Source organism: Bubalus bubalis, chromosome 5 (genome assembly GCF_019923935.1).
Source record: "Bubalus bubalis isolate 160015118507 breed Murrah chromosome 5, NDDB_SH_1, whole genome shotgun sequence".
NCBI classification, from domain to species: Eukaryota; Metazoa; Chordata; class Mammalia; order Artiodactyla; family Bovidae; genus Bubalus; species Bubalus bubalis.
Window position 1 is genome coordinate 107,221,978 of NC_059161.1, and position 23,149 is coordinate 107,245,126.

The window sequence follows — 23,149 nt, forward strand, 5'->3', positions numbered from 1 at the left end:
GGATTGGAATGAAAACTGACCTTTTCCAGTCCTGTGGCTACAGCTGAGTATTCCAAATATGCTGGCATATTGAGTGCAGCACTTTCACAGCATCATCTTTCAGGATTTGAAAGAGCCAAACTGAAATTCCATCAAGTCCACTAGTTTTGTTTGTAATGATGCTTCCTAAGGCCCACTTGACTTCACATACCAGGATGTCTGGCTCTAGGTGAGTGATCACACCATCGTGATTATCTTGGTCGTGAAGATCTTTTTTGTACAGTTCTTCTGTGTATTCTTGCCACCTCTTCTTAATATCTTCTGCTTCTGTTAGGTCCATACCATTTTTGTCCTTTATCGAGCCCATCTTTGCATGAAATGTTCCCTTACTATCAATAATCTTCTTGAAGATATCTCTAGTCTTTCCCATTCTATTGTTTTCCTGTATTTCTTTGCATTGATCACCGAGGAAGGCTTTCTTATGTCTCCATGCTATTCTTTGGAACTCTGCATTTAAATGGGTATATCTTTCCTTTTCTCCTTTGCCTTTAGCTTCTCTTCTTTTCTCAGTTATTTGTAAGGCCTCTTCAGACAACAACTTTTCCTTTTTGCGTTTCTTTTTCTTAGGGATGTCATGATCATTGCCTGCTGTAATGTCAGGAACCTCTGTCTATAGTTCTTCAGGCCCTCTATCCCATCTAATCCCTTGAATCTATTTGTCACTTCACTGTATAAGCATAAGGGATTTGATTTAGGTCATACCTGAATGGTCTAGTGGTTTTCCCTACTTTCTTCAATTTCAGTCTGAATTTGGCAATAAGGAGTTCATGATCTGAGCCACAGTCAGCTCCTGGTCTTGTTTTTGCTGTCTGTCTAGAGCTTCTCCATCTTTTGCTGCAAAGAATATAATCAATGTGATTTCAGTGTTGGCCATCTGGTGATGTCCATGTGTAGAGCCTTCTCTGTGTTTTTGGAAGAGAATCTTCCAACATGACCAGTGTTTGTTATGACCAGTGTGTTCCCTTGGCAAAACTGTTAGCTGTTTCCCTGCTTCATTTTGTACTCCAATGTGAAATTTGCCCGTTACTCCAGATATCTCTTGACTTCCTACTTTTACATTCCAGTCCCCTATAATGAATAAGACATCTTATTTGGGTGTTAGTTCCAGAAGGTCTTGTAGGTCTTGATAGAACTGTTCAACTTCAGCTTCTTCACCTTTACTGGTTGGGGCATAGAGTTGGTACAGTAATATTGAATGGATTGCGTTGGAAATGAACAGAGATCATTCTGTCGTTTTTGAGACTGCACCCAAGTATTGCATTTCAGACTCTTTTGTTGACTATGATGGCTATTCCATTTCTTCTAAGGGATTCTTGCCCACAGTAGTAGATATAGTGATCATCTGAGTTAAATTCACCAATTCCAGTCCATTTAGTTCACTGACTCCTACAATGTCGATGTTCACTCTTATCATTTCCTATTTGACCAACTCTAATTTGCCTTGATCATGGACCTAACATTCTAGGTTCCTATTCAATATTGTTTTTACAGCATAAGACTTTGCTTCCATCACCAGTCACATCCACAACTGGGTATTGTTTTCACTTTGGCTCCATCTCTTTCTTCTTTCTGGTGTTATTTCTCCAATATTTCTTGATATTAAGTTAACATAGACCTTTTTCTCTTATGTTGATTCTTTCTTGTTACAGGTAGTAGATTTTACATAAGAGTCATATGCTTCATAGAATTGTCTTCTCTTTTGAGGTCATTTCATGGATTTATGAGTATAAGGAATGGAAGATTTGGGGAGAATATCATCTCTTACAAAGCTTATAAGAGAAAGTATTATATTTAAATGTTTAGGATAGAAATCTATATGTGAGAAACTAGCTACTTCCCAGTGGATTGTGGTTGGGAGAACACATATGAAGTTTATATTTTCAGAGCTTCCTAAGTGGCTACATAAAATAAGGCAAATTTGAAGCTAGCTGTGTTGTGATGGTTCATATTTTCTGGATCACATGAGAGGTTGTCAGGATTCTGTATGAAGTTTATAGTTTCTTAACCTGCTCTGAGTTTATTTCCTATATAAATAATTAGTGGTAGTTAGTGAGACACCAGTACCAATACCAGTGATGAAATTTTCCTCAAAATTGTAGCTTTGAAATTGAGAAGTCTCTATAGCACAATGAGAATTTATTTTCTCTCTCTACTCCCTCTCTGTCTCTGTCTTTTTCTCCCTCCATAGCTATATCTATACATTTAAAATAACAAGGCAACAGCTCCAAATAATTTGATATCATTTACTGAGTACCTATGAATGTCATTACTTTACTAAGTCATTGTCATTTATTATTATCTTACTTCACTCTGACATTGCCACTGAGGCAGGTGATCCTGAACTTCAGATGAGATGAGAGACCAACCTGAAACTTTGATTTCAACATTGTGAGACCTGGAGCATACAACAAGCTAACATGATCCAGAGAAAGTATAAAATAGAAAATTTGGCTTGTTTTATGGTGCTAAGTTAGTAGTGTTAATGATACATCAATAGAAACTTGCATGGTTTTCTCCCTTTTTCACATCTATCTGTGTGTGCCTGTGTGTGTGTGTGTGTGTGTGTGTGTGTGTGTGTGTGTGACACACAGAGAGAATGAAAGGGATATAAGAGAGAGAAGATGAAATAGTTCTGTCTCTTTTTTCAAGGGAGGTTTGTGGTAAGCAAAGTTGAGTATGACTCTAGAATTACAGACCATGTATAATGAAGTTCTCAGTTCTCAATAAAATGTTGGATGCTATTGATATACCCACACAGACAGAGAGACCAAAAGTGTGGAGAAATGAGAAACATGAGCATAGTGACAACGTTCATCCTCATGGGCTTTCCCCATTCACCAGAGCTGGACATGCTCCTTTTTGGAATCTTCCTGGTGATCTATGCCCTCACTGTGGTGAGGAACCTTCTCATCCTGCTGGTGATCACAGTGGATCCCCGCCTGCACACCCCCATGTACTACTTCCTGAGCAACCTGTCCTTCATTGACATGTGGTTCTCCACGGTCACTGTGCCCAAAATGTTGATGACCCTGGTGTCCCCAGAAGGCAGTCCTATCTCCTTTCCCAGCTGTGTGGCCCAGCTCTACTTCTTCCACTTCCTGGGCAGCACCGAGTGCTTCCTCTATACCATCATGTCCTATGACCGCTTCCTGGACATCAGTTACCCGCTCAGGTATGCCAGCATGATGAGTGGGAGGATGTGTGCTCTCCTGGCCACAACCACGTGGCTCAGTGGCTCTGTGCACTCTGCTGTCCAGACCACACTGACGTTCCGTTTGCCCTTCTGTGGACCCAACCAGATCCAGCATTACTTTTGTGATGCACCACCCATCCTCAAACTGACCTGTGCAGACACCTCTGCCAACGAGTTGGTGATCTTTGTCAACATTGGGGTGGTGGCTTCAGGCTGCTTTCTTCTTATAGTGCTGTCCTACATGTCCATCGTCCACTCCATCCTGAAGATCCACACCTCAGAAGGGAGATGGAGAGCCTTCCAGACCTGTGCCTCCCACTGCACTGTGGTCTTTTGCTTCTTTGTTCCCTGTGTTTTCATTTACCTGAGACCAGGCTCCAAGGAGGCTATGGACAGGATTGTGACTGTTTTCCACACTGTGATGACGCCCCTTCTGAACCCTGTGGTCTACACTCTGAGGAACAAGGAAGTGAAGAAAGCTCTGTTGAAGCTTAAAGACAAAGTAGTGCATTCACAGAGCAAATAATCTCTGCAATGTAGACTTGCTCATTTAACAAATATAGTAATAGAATAGTATAGTGAAACATAGAAATATAAGAGTGTATAGTACAATATATGATTTTATCAGTGCAAAATATTTTGTATATAAAGTTCTCAGTGTTAATCTTTATCCAAACTTCTTAGTCAGAAACATTTGTTCCAAGGATTTTTTTCAAATTGAAAAAATTACAAATATTTTATTTATGATAAACATGCTAAATTTTGATCTATGAAGTCTTTTCTCTGCAACATGTTTATTTTACCTTTCCTTCTAATTTTTTTCATATACAATTGGCATATAACACAATTTTTACCATTTTAAAGAGTGAATATTCAACTTGGATCTTGGATGCAGAATAGTGAGCTATTTATATATACCTAAGTTGATAATATGCTTTTTTGCTTTTGTCTTATGCACATAAACTGGGGACACAGCTTAAGAACAGCCAAAATTATCAGAGTCACTTACTGAGACAGCTGTGCACCTGCCTCCTCAGTTCTTGTGTGTGTGTGTGTGTGCGCACGTGCACGTGCGTGCATGCCTGTGTGTGTGTTTGCATGAAGGTCCCAAGGTAGCTGCCCTGCTTTCCAGGACCTCTTGACCCTGGTCAGTGCTCCCACACTGAAAGAGTCCCACATGTCTGAGAGGATTGTTGTCTCTCCAGGTAGGTCTGCCAGGACAAGCTGTGGATCGGAGAGGCTCCTTTCAGAGACTGGGAACCATCACCACCTTCATAGAGCCCTGAGGTTTCTCAGGTTTGGTCAGTGTGATCAGGAGGAAGCTACCATCAGACACCTCTAGTCTCCATCACATAATCTGGCCTTAAATTCCTGTATTAATGGACCTGATGCTTATATTCAGCACAAACATTCTATGCTGGGTCATTTCACTATGGATGGTGATGAAGGTCATGCTGCTCAGAGAGCACCTTCTCTCAATATTTCAGAGTCTTGGAAATTCAGATTCACCAAATCTCAATCTGCTCTAGGACAGGGACACCCTACATTGTAGGCTGGAGGCAAGGGTGCTTGCTATTTAGAAAGAAAGTCGAAAAATTAATGTGTAATTAAATCACTTGGCATCATGGGATTTCAACATATTTCTTTCACAAATTAGAAAAATCAGGCCTAGTAAAGATAAAACACCCTAAAACCCCCCAGTGCATAGCTACACAGCCCATACAAGTGGACTTCCATGTGCAATGGGTGAAGTGTTATAACTGCATGTAGACAAAAGCAAATATTGGTTCAAATAAGGTTAGAAATAGTTTTATGCTTTGTATCTCTGTTTTTCAGCTGTGAAAGACTTTCTCTAGCAATACTGTTTGGAGGATTCAATGAGTTAATAGAAGTAAAAGTGCTTTGAGAACTGAAAGAGTTGGTCATTCAGTCCTGTCTGACTTTTGTTACTCTGTGGACTCTAGTAGTACTGTACACAATAGTTTCTTAATTAAAGTTTAAAATTCAAACCTGGGACCACCAGCTAGATAGCCTGATTCTCAGTTCAATGCTTTTACAAACTATTTTCGTGAATGACTAGTGATTCATGCATCTTCAAAAGTACAGTAATTTGAAGATGGCGTGAATGTAATTTTCTTTAAATAATGGATAATAAATTAGTATCATGATTAACACAATTATTGACAATGCAATTATTCCAAATGTTTTGATAAATTTAATATTCACATATTTACTAGTTTTCAAGTAATTTAACTGCAATAAAGTCCATGAAACATTAAAATTATATGGAATTAAATTATTCTGGAACAATTCAGAGGCAAAAACATAAATGTTATTGAGCTTGGGATATAACACACACCTTATTTATTCTTTACTAGAGACTTTATTATTACCCAAACCCTATGCCATAGGTACTATTGATACATAATAGGAGAAAACTGAAGATGATTAGGTTCCTTACTCAAATTCACAGTTAGTATGGAATGTGGTTAAGGCTTAATCCCAAATGGGTTGGGTTGAGTCATTCAGTATTGTCTGACTCATTGCGACCCCATGGACTGTAAGCTTCCAGGCTCCTCTGTCCATGGATTTTCTGGGCAAGAGTACTAGAGTGGGTTGCCATTTTCTTCTCCCAAGAGATCTTCCCTACCTGGGGATCAAACCCAGGTCTCCCGCGTTACAGGCAGATGCTTTACCATCTGAGCCACCAGGGAAGCCCTGCACACAAATACCCAAATATCCAGCACAAAAACCCATGGAGTGAAATTCTAGCCTGTATTGGTATAACAGAATTTCAGGAACATTTTAATTCTTTGAGGACTAAACATCAGTTAACATCAATAAGCACTGAAATAACAAAGAATTGAATTTTGTATAGTTGTGTGTAGTTTATATATCAAATTTAGGCATTTTTTCAAAAGCTAATTTCCCCCCATATACTATGAAAAGCACTTTAGCTACCCTAATTCTGCCTGACTTAGATTCTAGGTGCTTTGTAACACTATATATTTTTGAGCTCCAAATTAAGTTGTGGACTTCTCAAGGAAAAATATTGTCTTTTCTTGTAGTAATCCACTTTCATAAATGTTGGTCTCATTTCTTTAAGATGCTCTCCCTGCTACAGACTCTTTCCACTTCCCAGTATGTTTATACTTTCTGAGGGACTCAACTTCTGATGCACACTCATAATTTCAGATATCACTCCTAAACAGGGGCCTTCTCTTTCTGTCCATGCTGTTTCTGCCTTCTTTGTTCAAGTCCCTAATAACTTTAGTTTGTCAGATATTTCTGTTAGTAGATAAAGCTATTGCATCAAATTTTATGTGTTTAAACACTTTTCCCACTTATTCAACATTTGCCTCTTATTTGCTATGATTGTCCCAGCAAAATGTATGCTGAAGCTCAGAGGGTCTGCCCATAATTCTTCCTTATACCCTTCTTTTAAAATTGAAAGAATAGTAAGAGAGATAAATAGAGAAAGATGAGACAGATGGGACAACATGAAAAAGCTCTGGAAAATAAAGTACAATAATGGATAATTGAAATACTTCATTAAAATTTTTTTACATTATCAAATATTAATTGGAACAGCATTATTTGTAAATATTTCATTATGTCATTGTTATGCCCTAAGAGTTACAAGTGCTGTTCTCAAAACAGGAAAATAAAAAGAGTAAAATAATTCACAATTGGTACTGCACTTGAGGAATGATGCTGTTGTTCAGTTGCTCAGTCACGTCTGTCTCTATTTGACCACATGGACTGCAGCACACCAGGCCTCCCTGTTCTTCACCATCTCCCAGAGCCTGCTCAAATTCATGTCCACTGACTTGGTGATGCCATCCAACCATCTCGTCCTCTGTTATTCCCTTCTCTTCCTGCCTTCAATTTTTCTTAGTATCATGGTTTTCTCCAGTGAGTCAGTTCTTTGCATCAGGTGGCCAAAGTATTGGAGCTTCAGCTTCAGCATCAGTCTTTCCAATGAATATTCAGGGCTGATTTCCTTTAGGATTTACTGGTTTGATCTCCTTGCAGTCCAAGGGATTCTCAAGAATCTCCTCCAACACCACAGTTCAAAAGCATCAATTCTTCGGCGCTCAGCTTTCTTTATAGTCCAACTCACATCCATACATGACTACTGGAAAAACTATAGCCTTTACTAGACAGACCTTTGTTGACAAAGTAATATCTCTGCTTTTTAATATGCTGTCTAGGTTGCTCATAACTTTTCTTCCAAGGAGCAAGCGTCTTTTAATTTCACAGCTGCAGTCACCATCTGCAGTGATTTTGGAGCCCACTGTCACTGTTTCCATTGCTTCCCCATCTATTTGCCATGAAGTGATGTGACAAGATGCCATGATCTTAGTTTTTTGAATGTTGAGTTTTAAGCCAACTTTTTCACTCTCCTCTTTCACCTTCATCAAGAAGCTCTTTAGTTCCTCTTTGCTTTCTGCTGTAAGGGTGGTGTCATCTGCATATCTGAGGTTATTGATATTTCTCCTCCTGCTGCTGCTGCTGGTAAGTCGCTTCAGTCGTGTCCGACTCTGTGTGACTCTAGAGATGGCAGCCCGCCAGGTTTCCCCGTCCCTGGGATTCTCCAGGCAAGAATGCTGGAGTGGCTTGCCATTTCCCTCTCCAATGCATGAAAGTGAAAAGTGAAAGTGAAGTCGCTCAATCATGTCTGACTCCTAGCGACCCCATGGACTGCAGCCTACCAGGCTCCTCCGTCCATGGGATTTGCCAGGCAAGAGTACTGGAGTGGGTTGCCATTGCCTAGCAATCTGGATTCTAGTTTGGGCTTCACGCAGTCTGGCATTTCTCACCATGTACTCTGAATATAAGTTAAATAAGCAGAGTGACAATGTACAGCCTTGATGAACTCCTTTCCCAATTTTGAACCAGTTCATTTTTTCATGTCCAGTTCTAACTGTTGCTTCTTGACCTGCCTACAGGTTTCTCAGGAATGATGAAAGCTGAGTGAAACTTTCAACATACTGTGCTGTATTTTGATGTATTCTCTTGAGACTCTCCGGAGAAGGCAATGGCAACCCACTCCGGTACTCTTGCCTGGAAAATCCCATGGAAGGAGGAGCCTGGTAGGCTGCGGTCCATGGGGTCGCTAAGAGTTGGACACAACTAGTGACTTCACTCGGAGAAGGAAATGGCAATGCACTCCAGTGTTCTTGCCTGGAAAATCCCATGGACGGAGGAGCCTGGTAGGCTGCAGTCCATGGGGTCGCTAGAGTTGCACATGACTGAGCGACTTCACGTTCACTTTTCACTTTCATGCACTGGAGAAGGAAATGGCAACCCACTCCAGTGTTCTTGCCTGGAGAATCCCAGGGACAGGGAAGCTTGGTGGGCTGCCTTCTATGGGGTCGCACAGATAGGACACGACCGAAGTGACTTAGCAGCAGCAACAGCAGCAGCGACTTCACTTTCACTTTTAACTTTCATGCATTGGAGAAGGAAATGGCAACCCACTCCAGCGTTCTTGCCTGAAGAATCCCAGGGATGGGGAAGCCTGGTGGGCTGCCGTCTATGGGGTTGCACAGAGTCGGACATGACTGAAGCAACTTAGTAGCAGCAGCAGCTTGAGACTCTCCTTGAAGCTTGAGACTCTCCTTGAAATAACTGAAATAACTTCTGTGGAGCCCTGAACTTATCCTCGGAGACATTATTATGGTGTTGTTCCTCTGTTAACCTGATATTTAAAAATATTGTTTGTAATAACATGATGTGCATTATTGATTCCTTGAAGCCGTATTCTCTGAGTTTATTAGTACTTGAAAAGGATCTTAAATTATAAGAAGTAAATAGTTAACACAGAATCTGGCTCAACTCCATAATGAATAGGGATGACTTAGAGTGGAAAAGATGGCTTAAAACTCAACATTCAAGACACTAAGATCATGGCGTCTGGTCCCATCACTTCATGGCAAATAAAAGGGGAAAAAGTGAGATGACCATTTATGGGTTCTGGGCAATTTTATGTTTAGAATAAACAGTTGTGAGTTTATCTGTATCACTGATAAGGGTAACTGAGTCCTTCTTTCCTTTTAGGCATAAGTACTAGCTCCAAAAAGTCATAAACTCTCAGGAGTGTTTAGATAACAAACACATAGGGAAATATGTAGGTAGTTATTAAAAATCTTTCATTTGTCCCTTTCTGTTGTTTTTCTGTTCCTCTAGGGAGCCTGAACACCCAAGAGTAATCCTATTCCCTGAGAAAGCAAATCAAGTTACATTCTACCTTTCTAGCTACCTGAGTTTCCATTGTCTGTCCTTAAGTTAATTGGGTTCTTGAACAGAAATGAACCACTCTTTCTCAACAAGCAATCACAGATATACCAGCTCTTTGAGTAGTAACTTGCAAATAAGTGCCTCGACATAGCATGCTGAGTGTTCAACATTCTCCAGGGTAAAGCTTAAACACAAATGAATTTTATATTGAAATAATCATGCAGTGAAGGTGAGTTCTTAGAAAGGTAAATTTCTCTCATTTCCACTTGCTTTCCCTCTTAAGCTTTCACTGAGATTTAAGATATTGTTATCTAACATTGTTAGATAAGACATTGATAACCACTTGTGGTTATCAAGTCTTGACTGTCTTTCACTCTCTGTTTCTATTCTTATTCTTTCTCTCTGTATGTGTAATACACATGCACAACTGCATATATATATATATACACACACACACACACACACATATATGTATATACACACACAACATATACATATCTTTATATGTACGATTAGTAATAGGGACCTAGGGACCTAGGGATTAGAAAAGGGACAAAGTTGCTACAGCATAAACAGACAAGTCAAACCCTGTTATCTCTCACTGATAACACCAGCTTTAGGTCTCAGGCTGCCTTGCAATTCACCTGATGAAAAATTTCATACTTTATCTGATCTATGGGATTTATATTGGTGATGGGATCCCACTGGTACAGTAGAAATTTTAGAGATACGTTTGTTTCATTTTTTTGGTTCTGATACCCACATAGGATATTAGAGTAATTGTCACTGCTATTTACTCTTTCATTCGAAGAATATAGCTTTAATTTAGCTTAAGCCAGATTGTCTGGAGATAGTATCTATTCTGTGTGGACTTTATTAAGAGAAGAGAGCCTCATTTCTCTCACATTGGTGAATCTTTCCTTGAGAAATAGCAACAATCCTGAATTGAACAATATTTTGGATTAAACTAAAAACATCATTTCTGCCTCACTTTCCATTGTACACAATTTCAGCTTTTCTTGATATTCAGTTCAGTTAGATCAGTCTCTGAGTTGTGTCTGACTCTTTGTGACCCCACGTACTGCAGCATGCCAGGCTTCCCTGTCCATCACAAACTCCCGAAGCTTGCTCAACCTCGTGTCCATTGAGTTGGTGATGCCTACAACCATTTCATCCTCTGTCATCCCTTTCTCCTCCTGCCTTCAATCTTTCCCAGGATCAGGGTCTTTTCCATTGAGTCACTTCTTCACATCAAAGTATTAGAGTTTCAGCTTCAGCATCAGTCCTTTCAATGAATATTCAGGGCTGCTTTCCTTTAGGATGGACTGGTGGGATCTCCTTGCAGTCCAAGGGACTCTCAAGAGTCTTCTCCAACACTACAATTCAAAAGCATCAATTCTTCGACACTTAACTTTCTTTATAGTTCAGCTCTCACATCCATACATGACTACTGGGAAGACCATAGCTTTAATCAGATGGACTTTTGTTGGCAAAGTAATGTTTCTGCTTTTTAATAGCTTTTCTTCCAAGGAGCAAGCGTCTTTTAATTACACAGCTGCAGTCAGCATCTGCAGTGATTTTGGAGCCCAAGAAAATAAAGTCTGTCACTGTTTCCATTGCTTCCCCATCTATTTGCCATGAAGGTGATGGGACTGGATGTCATGATCTTAATTTTTGAATGTGGAGTTTTAAGCCAACTTTTTCATTCTCTGCATTCACTTCTATCAAGTGGCTCTTTAGTTCTTCTGCACTTTCTGCTATAAGGGTGGTGTTATCTTTGTATCTGAGGTTATTGATATTTTTCTCAGCAATCTTGATTTCAGCTTGTGCTTTGTCCAGCCTATCATTTTGGATGATATATTCTGCATGTAAGTTAATAAGGTTGACAGTATACAACCATGACATACTCCTTTCCCTATTTGGAACCAGTCTGTTGTTCCATGTCCAGTTCTAACCGTTGCTTCTTGACCTGCATACAGATTTCTCAGGAGGCAGGTTAGGTGGTCTGGTATTCTCATCTCTTTCAGAATTTTCCACAGTTTATTGTGATCCACACAGTCAAAGGCTTTGGCATAGTTAATAAAGCAGAAGTTTTTCTGGAACTCTCTTGCTTTTTCGATGACCCAACGGATGTTGGTAATTTGATCTCTGGTTCCTTTGCCTTTTCTAAATTCAGCTTGAACATCTGGAAGTTCACGATTCATGTACTGCTGAAGCCTGGTTTGGAGAATTTTGAGCATTACTTTGCTTGCATGTGAGATGAGTGCAATTGTGTGGTAGTTTGAGCATTCTTTGGCATTGCCTTTCTTTGGAATTGGAATGAAAATTGACCTTTTCCAGTCCTGTGGCCACTGCTGGGTTTTCCAAATTTGCTGGCATATTGAGTGCAGCACTTTCACAGCATCATCTTCCAGGATTTGAAATAGCTCAACTGGAATTCTATCACCTCCACTAGCTTTGTTCATAGTGATGCTTCCTAAGGCCCACTTGACTTCACATTCCAGGATATCTGGCTCTAGGTCAGTGATCACATCATTGTGATTATCTTGGTCATGAAGATCTTTTCTGTACAGTTCTTCTGTGTATTCTTACCACCTCTTCTTAATATCTTCTGCTTCTGTTAGGTCCATATCATTTCTGTCCTTTATCAAGCCCATCTTTGCATGAAATATTCCCTTGGTATCTCTAATTTTCTTAAAGAGATCTGTAGTCTTTCTCATTCTATTGTTTTCCTCTATTTCTTTGTATTGATCACTGAGGAAGACTTTCTTATGTCTCCATGCTATTCTTTGGAACTCTGCATTTAAATGGGTATATCTTTCCTTTTCTCCTTTGCCTTTAGTTTCTTTTCTTTTCTCAACTATTTGTAAGGCCTCCTCAGATAAGCATTTTGCCTCTTTGTGTTTCTTTTTCTTGGGGATGGTCATGATCACTGCCTCCTGTACAATGTCAGGAACCTCCATCCATAGTTCTTCAGGTGCTCTTGTCTATCAGATCTTATCACTTGAATCTATTTTTCACTTCCACTGTATAATTGTAAGGGATTTGATTTATGTTATACCTGAATGGTCTAGTGGTTTTCCCTACTTCCTTCAGTTTAAAAGTTTGAATTCTGCAATAAGGAGTTCATGATCTGAGCCACAGTCAGCTCCCCATCTTGTTTTTGCTCATTGTATAGCACTTCTCCATCTTTGGCCACAAAGAATATAATCAATGTGATTTCCTTATTGAGCATCTGGTGATGTCCATGTGTAGAGTCTTCTCTGTGTTGTTGGAAGAGGGTGTTTGCTATGACCAATGCATTCCCTTGGCAAAACTCTGTTAGCTGTTTCCCTGCTTCATTTTGTACTCCAAGGCCAAATTTGCCTATTACTCCAGGTATCTCTTGACTTCCTACTTTTGTGTGCCAGTCCCCTATAATGAATAGGACATCTTTATTGGGTGTTAGTTCTAGAAGGTCTTGTAGGTCTTGATAGAACTGTTCAACTTCAGCTTCTTCAGCATTAATATTGAATGGTTTGCCTTGGAAATGAACAGAGATCATTCTGTCATTTTTGAGACTGTACCCACGTACTGCATTTCAGATTCTTTTGTTGACTGTGATGTCTACTCCATTTTTTCTAAGGGATTCTTGCCCACAGTAGTAGATATAATGGTCATCTGAGTTAAATTTGCTGATTCCAGTCCATTTTAGTTCACTGATTCCTAAAATGTTGATGTTCACTCTTTCCATCTCCTGTTAGACCACTTCCAATTTGCCTTCATTCATGGACCTAAGATTCCAGGTTCCTATGCAATATTTTTCTTTACAGTATCGTACTTTACTTGCATCACCAGTCACATCCACAACTGGGTGTTGTTCTCATTTTGGCTCCATCTCTTCTTTCTTTCTGGTGTTATTTGTTCAATATTTCTTGATATTAAATTAACATAGGTCCTTTTCTTTTGTTCTTCCTTGTTATAGGTAGTAGGTTTTACATAAGAATCATATGCTTCATAGAGTTAATTGTCTTCTCTTTTGAGGTCATTTCATGGATTTATGAGTATAAGGAATGGAAGATTGGGGGAGAATATCATCTCTAACAAAGCTGATAAGAGAAAATATTATGTTTAAACATTTAGGATAGAAATATGTATGTGAGAAACCAGCCGCTTCCCACTGGATTGTGGTTGGGAGAACACATATGAAGTTTATATTTTCAATGCCTTATCAATGACTGCATAAAAGAAGACAAGTTTGAGGCTAGCAGTGTTGTGATGGTTGATATTTTCTGGATCACATGAGAGGTTGTCAGGATTCTGTATGAAGTTTATAGTTTCTTAACCTGCTCTAAGATTATTTCCCATGTAAACAGTTAGTGGTAGTTAGTGAGACACCAGTACCAATACCAGTGATGAAATTTTCCTCAAGATTGTAGCTTTGAAATTGAGAAGTCTCTATAGCACAATGAGAATTTATTTTCTCTCTCTACTCCCTCTCTGTCTCTGTCTTTCTCTCCCTCCATAGCTATAGCTATACATTTAAAAAGCAAGGCAACAGCTTCATATAATTTGGTATCATTTACTGAATACCTGTGAATGTCATTACTTTACTAAGTAGTTGTCATTTATTATCTTACTTCACTCTGACATTGTCACTGAGGCAGGTGATCCTGAACTTCAGATGAGATGAGAGACCATCCTGAAACTTTGATTTCAACATTGTGAGACCTGGAGCATACAACAAGCTAACATGATCCAGAGAAAGTATAAAATAGAAAATTTGGCTTGTTTTATGGTGCTAAGTTAGTGTTCATGATATATCAATAGAAATTTGTGTGGTTTTTTCCCCTTTTTCACATCTATCTGTGTGTGCCTCTGTGTGTGTGTGTGTGTGTGTGTGTGTGTGTGTGTGAGAGAGAGAGAGAGAGAGAGAAAGCGAGAGGGATATAAGAGAGAGAAGATGAAATCGTTCTATCTCCTTTATCAAGGGAGATTTGTGGTAAGCAAAGTTGAGTATGACTTGTATAATGCAGTTCTCAGTTCTCAATAAAATGTTGGATGCTCTTGATGTTCCCATAGAGAGAGAGAGAGAGACCAAAAGTGTGGAGAAATGATGAACTTGAGCGTAGTGACAACGTTCATCCTCATGGGCTTTCCCCATTCACCAGAGCTGGACATGCTCCTCTTTGGAATCTTCCTGGTGATCTATGTCCTCACTGTGGTGGGGAACCTTCTCATCCTGCTGGTGATCACAGTGGATCCCCACCTGCGCACCCCCATGTACTACTTCCTGAGCAACCTGTCCTTCATTGACATGTGGTTCTCCACGGTCACTGTACCCAAAATGCTGATGACCCTGGTGTCCCCAGAAGGCAGTACTGTCTCCTTTCCCAGCTGTGTGGCCCAGCTCTACTCCTTCCACTTCCTGGGCAGCACCGAGTGCTTCCTCTACACTGTCATGTCCTATGACCGCTTCCTGGCCATCAGTTACCCGCTCAGGTATGCCAGCATGATGAGTGGGAGGACGTGCGCTCTCCTGGCCACAACCACGTGGCTCAGTGGCTCTGTGCACTCTGCTGTCCAGACCACACTGACATTCCGTTTGCCCTTCTGTGGACCCAACCAGATCCAGCATTACTTTTGTGATGCACCACCCATCCTCAAACTGACCTGTGCAGACACCTCTGCCAATGAGTTGGTGATCTTTGTCAACATTGGGGTGGTGGCTTCAGGCTGCTTTCTCCTGATAGTGCTGTCCTACGTATCCATCGTCCATTCCATCCTGAAGATCCGCACCTCAGAAGGGAGATGGAGAGCCTTCCAGACCTGTGCCTCCCACTGCACTGTGGTCCTTTGCTTCTTTGGTCCTGGTGTTTTCATCTACCTGAGACCAGGCTCCAAGGAGGCTATGGACAGGATTGTGGCTGTTTTCTACACTGTGATGACGCCCCTTCTGAACACTGTGGTCTACACCCTGAGGAACAAGGACGTGAAGAAAGCTTTGTTGACACTTAAAGTAGTGCATTCACAGAGCAAATAATCTCTGTAATGAAGATACACTTATTTAACAAAGTTAGTAATATAATTTAGTGATCAATAAGAAATGTATTACAGTTATATATCTCGGTGTTTAACTTTATCCAAATCTGCTACTCGGGTTTAATGAATGTTTCTGAGGAATGTTATTATAAAAACCACATTATATTTTTAAACATGATTTTCCAGTTTACTAATTTAGTAAAATGAAAACATTTTTTCTTTTTAAAAATTTTTTTTTAAATTTAAATTTATTTATTTTAATTGGAGGCTAATTACTTTACAATATGTCAGCAGATGAATGAATAAGAAAGCTGTGGTACATATACACAATGGAGTATTACTCAGCCATTAAAAAGAATACATTTGAATCAGTTCTAATGAGGTGGATGAAACTGGAGCTTATTATACAGAGTGAAGTAAGCCAGAAAGAAAAACACCAATACAGTATACTAATGCATATATATGGAATTTAGAAAGATGGTAATGATAACCCTGTATGCAAGACAGCAAAAGAGACACAGATGTATACAACAGTCTTTTGAAAACATATATTTTCTTAAACTGCATAGCTCCTTATAATATAATTTGGTTTAATCTTTTTTTTTAATTGAAGAATTACAGTTTTTGTTTTAGGGTATAGTTGATCTAAAATGTGTTAGTTTCAGGTGTACAGCATAGTGATTCAGTTATACATATACCTGTATTCATTCTTTTTCAGATTCTTTTCCCACTTAGGTTATTGAAGAATATTGAATAGAGTTCCCTGGGCTATTTAGTAGGTCCTTGTCAGTTATCTATTTCATATATAGTAGTGTGTGTGTGTGTGTGTGTGTGTGTGTGTGTGTGTTTGTGTTAAACCCAGGGTCTTCCCTCTCCCCCTTCTTCCCCACCATGTTTCTCCTTGGTAACCATACGTTTGTTTTTGAAATCTGAGTCTGTTTCTGTTTTGTAAATAAGTACTTTTATATCATTTTAGAAATTAGATTTTACAAGTGAATCATATCATTTGATATGTATCTTTTTATGACTTACTTCACTTAGTATGAGAATCTCTGGGTCCATCCATGTTGTTACAAACGGTATTATTTCATTCTTTTTAATGGTTGAGTAATATTCCATTGTAATTTTTTAAATGGAAGGATAATTGCTTTACAGAATTTTGTTGTTTTCTGTCAAACATCAATAAGACTCAGCTGTAGGTACACCCTCTCAAATCTCCCTTCCATCTCCCTCCCCATCTCACCCTTCTAGATTGTCTCAGAGGCCCTGTTTGAGTTCTCTGAGTGACATTTGGGTTGCTTCCATGTCTTGGCTGTTGTAAATTGTGTTACAGCAAACATTTGTGTGCATGTATCTTTTCAAATTAGGGTTTTCTCCAGATATAGGCCTAGGAATGAGATTGCTGGATCATATGGTAGCTCTACTTTTAGTTTATTAAGGAACCTACATACTGTTCTCCATATTGGCTGCACAAATTTTCATGCACACCAACCGTGTAGGGGTTCCCTTTTCTTTACACCCTCTCCAGCATTTGTTGTTTGTAGATTTTTTGATGATGGTCATTCTGACTGGTGTAAGGTGATATCTCAATGTAGATATGTTTTGATTTGTATTTCTCTAATTATTAGTGATATTGAGCATCTTTGCATGTACTTTGTGTCCATCTGTATATCTTCTTTGGAGGAATGTGTATTTATATCTTCTGCCCACTTTTTGATTGAGTTGTTTTTTTTTTTTTTTTTTGACATAGAGCTGCATGGGCTGTTTGCATATTTTGGAGATTAAACCCTTTTCAATTGCTTCATTTACACACTTTTTACCCCATTCTGGGGGTTGTATTTTCTTTTTGTTTATGGATCCCTTTGCTGTGCAAAATCTTTTTCTTTTTCTTTTTTTTTGTGCAAAATCTTCTAAGTTTAATTAGTTCCCTTTTTTTTATTCTTCATTATTTTAGTAGGTGGATCAAAAAAGATCTTGCTGTAATTTATGTCAAAGTGTCTTCTGACTACTTTTTCCTCTAATTGTTTTATAGTATTACTCTTATTATTTAAAATTCACACTTATGTTTTAGATAAATTAAAAATAAGAAAGATAATATTTTACTAATATTTATTCTTCTCTGATGCTTTTTTAAAATGTCAATTCAAGCATCTGACCTAGATTATTTTTATTTTGCCTAAAGAACTACTTTTAATATTTTTTGCAAGGTAGGCCTCGGGTAACAGATATTTTCAGATTTTGTTTATCTGAGAATATCATTATTTTACCTTCAATTTGAAGGATAACGTCATTGGATTTAAAATTCTAAGCTGGTGATTTTTGTATTTCAACACTTAAAATTTTTTACTCCACTCTTTTTTGATTGCCCAGTTTCCACTGAGAGTTCCTCTGTAATTCTTTTTTTTTTTCCCCATTTAGATTTTTTTATAAACATAAATTTATTTATTTTAATTGGAGGCTAATTACTTTACAATATTGTATTGGTTTTGCTCTGTTCCCTGTAGGTAAAATATCCTTTGCTCTTGGTTTCTTTTAAGATTTTCTTTTTGTTGCTGTTTTGTTTTGTTGGCATATACTTGATGTACTATGTTATTTTCAGGTGTGCAACATAGTAATTTAATATTTAGTTACATTATGAACTGATCACCATGGTAAATGTGGTAACTATCTGTCTCCATACAAAGTTATTATAATATTATTGAGCATTTTCCTGATGCTGTATATTTCCATGACTTTTTTATTTTGCAACTGGACATTTGTATTTCTTTATTCCCTTCACCTATTTCTCTCTTCCCCCAACACCATCCCCTCTGGCAACTACCCACTTGTTCTCTGTGTTTGTGAGTCTGGTTTTGTTTTATCTGTTTTTTAGAGATCACAAGTTGGTGAGATCATACAGTATCTGCCTTTCTCTTTCTGACTCATTTCACCTAGATCCATTTATATCATAAGTGGCAAGATTTTATTTTATTTTTTTATAGCTGAGCAATATTTCCAGGTGGCTCTAGTGGTAAAGAACTTGTCTGCCAGTGCAGGAGACATAAGAGATGTAGGTTCAATTCCTGGGTCGGGAAGATCCCCTAGAGGAAGGCATGGCAACCGACTCCAGTATTCTTGCCTGGAAAATTCCATGGACAGAGAAGCCTGGTGGGCTATAGTCCATGGGGTCATAAAGAGTCAGGCATGACTGAAGCAATTTAGCACACATACACACCAATATTTATTCATTCATCTGTCAATGGACACTCTGTCACAATCATTTTTATATTTAAAAATTCTTAAGTTTCATGTTTTACATTAAGATCTACGATTCATTTTGTGACAGTTTTTGTTAATGTGAGGTACAGATTGAGTCTCTGATTTGTTGGTGTATTTATTTGTTTTTGATATGAATATTTCTACAGCATTGCAAAGCCCATCATTTCTTCATTAAATTGCCTTTGTATTTTTGTCAAAATTATTGTTCCGATAAATGCAGATCTATTTCTGGACTCTGTACCTCATCTCACTGAGCTGTGTATTCCTTGGATTATTTCTTTTCTTTACTGTTGAGTGGATGTGGTTTACGTATTTTGGATACTAGGTCTTTATCAAATAGATGATTTGCACATTTCTCTTATTCTGTGTGCTGTTCTTTTACCTTCTCCATGTCTTTTGGAGGCACTCCTTATATTGAGCAGTGGAAACATTTGAAGAACCTGGCACTTTCTAACTAGTAAGGAAATCCTCTAGATTAAGTATAGGATTTCACTTGATTTTTTCTTTAATTTTATCCAAAATTTAACCATAGTTTTGATAGTTGTATTTTTATTACAATGTTCAGTGTACTTTTATTACAATGTTTCAGTAGCCCATTGGGTAACTGAAGATCACTGAAAATTTTTAAATTAGAAAGGGGCAGATGTATGCTTTCAGAACATATTCTCCAGCTATGTATATGGCCAAATAAGAGGGAGTATATGGGAAAAGCTAGAATTATAACTGGCATTATTACATTTCAGCATATAGTTCAGTAAAAACCTAAAAAGCTCTAAACTTGTGTGGTGGCTGAGGGAAAAGGATGGAAGTTAGTGTGCCTGTTGACCCTAATGCTGAGCATGTGAGAAACGTGAGAAACATTTGGAAGGCTTTCACTAGAGAACAATGTAACTTACAGAGTTATTTATAGAGTGGCTACTGTGTACTCTGCAGTATTCACAGCACTACAAGAGAAGTGGCAAACAAGACAGAAGAAATGTTAGTCTTTATAGAGCTTACAGTGTATAAGGGACACAGGAATTAAAGGGAAAAATGGTGAGTGTTATGATGGGAGACTTGCAGAAAGTTTTGAGAACATTATATGATGTCAACTGACATTGTTGATTATATACCATGTGCCATGTACTGTTCTAACCATTTTATGTGTTTTTTCCATTTAATCATCAAGACAACTCAATGAAGGAGATGCTATTATTATCATCACTGTTTTAGAAATTGTAAACCTGAGGCATAGAGAGTTTAAGCGCCATGTCCAAGTTAGTAAGCATGGGGATAGGACTGAAACTCGTACCCTCTAATTGAATAGGCCCCACTCTTTCCTGTGATGAGAAGGACTTGATGACCTCAGTTAATGAAATAATACATTTAAGGACCCAGTTGGAAATTATTGATTAGAATCAGGGTGCAAGTAGTCTAGGAGAAGGGTTTCTCTGTGTTTATTTACACTATTTTTATTGGTAACCTTCTCATTCTATTTCTTTCTCACCATGGGGAAGGAAATTTGAGTTGTCTCTCAAATATTTTTCAATTTTTAAAAGTATGTCTTCTTTATTTCATACTACTTTCACAATTTCCTTTTCCTATTCCTAATTAAGAATAGCATTAAGAAATATATTCATCTCTTTTAAATTGTTGTTATGAGCTTTGGCTGTTTTTTTTTCCTACTTGGAAAAGATGAATGATTCTGCTAATGATAAAGTAACACTAATGGGACTTTAAAGTCTTTTTAAGTGTATACCTTTCTTATATCCTTCATTGTACAGAAATCCTCATGACAGTTTCCAGTTAGTTTTCAGTGAGAGTTGTTCTGTATGTAGGTGTATTTTTGATGTGTTTGTGGGGGTTGTGAGCTCCAAGTCATCCTACTCTGCCATCATTATTTCTCTTCCTGCCCTTTATGTGTTTTTAAAATTTGAAAACCTATAAGTAAATAAGTGCCCAAGATGTTAATTCAGAATAAATACACATGCGTGCATGCTAAGTGGCTTTAGTTGTGTCCAACCTTTGTGACCCTATGAACTGTAGCCGGCCAGGCTCTTCTGTCCATGGGATTCTCCAGGCAAGGATACTGGAGTGGGTTGCCATGCTTTCCTCCAGGAGATCTTCCTTACCGAGGGATCTAACCAGCTTCTCTTCTGTCTCCTGCATTATTAGCAGGTGGGTTCCTTACCACCAGTGCCAGCTGGGAAGCCCCAAGAATAAATACATATGTATCCCAATTTCTGTATACTGTTAGGCCTTTTGATCGTTATCTATTATGTTGTTGCTGTTTAGTCACTAAGTCTGTTGTCTACTGTGTGTGTGTGTGTGTGTGTGCATGTTCAGTCGTGTTGATTTTTTTGCTACCCCATGGACTATAGCCTGCCAGGCTTCTTTGTGCATGGAATTTTCTAGGCAAGAATACTGGAGTGGGAAAGTGCCCTTCTCCAGGGGATCTTCCCGACCCAGCAATCGAACCCATGTCTCTCACATCTCTTGCATTGGTAGGTCAATTCCTTACCACTAGTGCCACCGGGGAAGCCATGCTGTTCTTCAAAACAGAGTCATAAAGAGATGTGAAAGGAGATGGGCAGGGTAAAGCTCAAGGGTCTTACTCTCTGAGGACTAGGAAAGGTATACCTTGCTGATCCAGAGGGTCAAACTTGGAGAGAAAACTAGGAACCAGATTCTGATGTTTTAGTATCAACTTGGGTCTGTCCCCAGAATTAAGTCTGTGAGCTTTAGATTAAAAAAAATTGTGGCTCAATTCCTACCTCTTCTACTCAACATTGTATAATCGGGAAAAATTACTCTCTTTGATGACCATGTCATCATTTATAAAGTGGACTAAAAATAACTACCCTGTGTGGATGTTGTAAGAAGTAAATAAAATAAGATTTTAAAAGATCTTTTCACAAGTGGACTCTCTTTAAATGTTAGTTCCATTTTCCCTTTCTTGGATTGGCTTGTTGAATCCTGAGAACCTGGAAAATCTTGTTTAGATTCCATAGGAAACAATCCATTATTATGAAAAATATTCTGATATTCCTTTTTTTTTTGTAACTCTATACCTATTATTTTATTTTGTTTTGTTTCATTTTGGTTTGGTTTCTCACCATCTCTTTCACTATCGTTATAATGAAAGTGTTAGTTGTTCAGTAGTGTTGAACTCTTTGCGACCCCATGGACTGTAGCCCATCAGGCTCCTCCATCCATGGAACTCTCCAGGCAAGAATACTGGAGTGGGTAGCCATTCCCTTCTCCAGGGGATCTTCCCAATCCAGGAATCAGACCCAGATCTCCTGCATGGCAGGCAGATTCTTTACTGTCTGAGCCACCAGGGAAGCCCCAAACTATAATTACTAGTTGATAAAAGAAATGAAACAAACTGACTAAACTGAAAAAAACAAAACAATGAAAAAACTCAAATTAAGAAGAGAAGGGGTAAAAGAACTTAAAAAGATTCTAACAATGAATACAAGTCTATGTTCCATCCAATTTCAATACAAATAATTAAGTAGCATGTGCCAGGAAGTTTACACGTGTTATCTCATTTACTCTACATTTTCCCTATGAAATAACTCCAATTTATGAAGGACTATATTATGGTTCAGAGAAGAGCACTGGCTTGCTCAAGGACTTACAACTAACGAGAAACAGACTTGTTCTTCACACCAGAAACTTCCAAGGTGAATGATCTTTTCACTATGTTACAATTTCTTCTACTGCTGCTTCTTCTACAACCATAAAAAGTAAGGGAATAGGTAGAGACTCAAAAAATGACAGAGAAGGAAGTCAAATCTGTGAGGTCTATGAAGAACAAAAAGGGTTCTTGAAAGTCTAACCAGAGTAGAGAATTAGGGTGGCCACAGGGGATCCACAACTTCCTTGATTCCTAATTGCTTGAAGATTGTCTTGATTACCGTGTAGTCTTTTCTCAGTCACGAGCTCTCTCAACATCCAGCATTTGATTGCTCCCTGTGCTCAAGGGTTCCTGTTCCCTGAGTCCTGGGATGTATCATGGATGGGGCTCCAGAGGGAGTAAGAGATCATTTAAAACCCTACAAATGTAGGAGATCTTACTTCTGCTAACTCTGAAGAAATCACCCTAGATGATGGGTGAGCCATCAGACATATACTATCCTCTCTCTGTGTAATCCTGAATGGAAAAGACCATTTGGGGGTCTACACTTAGGAAGCCCAAATCCATTTCTGTTGCACCCAGGGAAGAGAGATGTTCAGAATGGTGAGTCCCACAAGTCTATAGAAGAAACTGAACTTAAAGGTAGGAAAAACAACATTTGTTTTCCTTAACTGAGCCATGTAACTGTCCAGAGCATTTTCCCATCTTCTTTAATTTTAACTTTAATTTTAATTTTAACTTTTACTCTGCTATGGATTCCATTGTTGGAAGCA

The 23,149-nt window shown here is 38.6% G+C and overlaps 2 protein-coding genes and 1 non-coding gene across 3 annotated transcripts; 2 read left to right on the forward strand and 1 right to left on the reverse strand.

The window, feature by feature from the left end:
* The first annotated feature begins 2,781 nt into the window (after positions 1-2,781).
* On the forward strand, positions 2,782-3,758 carry LOC102406793 (olfactory receptor 10G9-like). The gene has a single exon (XM_006056043.3). It carries the CDS (start codon positions 2,823-2,825, stop codon positions 3,756-3,758), a length of 936 nt encoding a protein of 311 aa, XP_006056105.2. The 5' UTR covers positions 2,782-2,822.
* Positions 3,759-5,874: 2,116 nt separating this feature from the next.
* On the reverse strand, positions 5,875-5,946 carry TRNAY-GUA. The gene has a single exon. It is a non-coding gene; the product is annotated as a tRNA-Tyr (tRNA).
* Positions 5,947-14,567: 8,621 nt separating this feature from the next.
* Positions 14,568-15,497, forward strand: LOC102406465 (olfactory receptor 10G7-like). The gene has a single exon (XM_006056042.2). The coding sequence runs from the start codon at positions 14,568-14,570 to the stop codon at positions 15,495-15,497; it is 930 nt and encodes a 309-aa protein (XP_006056104.2).
* The last annotated feature ends 7,652 nt before the right edge of the window (positions 15,498-23,149 follow it).

Excerpts from the sequence above, each read along its gene's own strand:
- LOC102406465 (XM_006056042.2), top strand. The coding sequence starts at position 14,568 with ATGATGAACTTGAGCGTAGTGACAACGTTCATCCTCATGGGCTTTCCC.
- LOC102406793 (XM_006056043.3), top strand. The coding sequence starts at position 2,823 with ATGAGAAACATGAGCATAGTGACAACGTTCATCCTCATGGGCTTTCCC.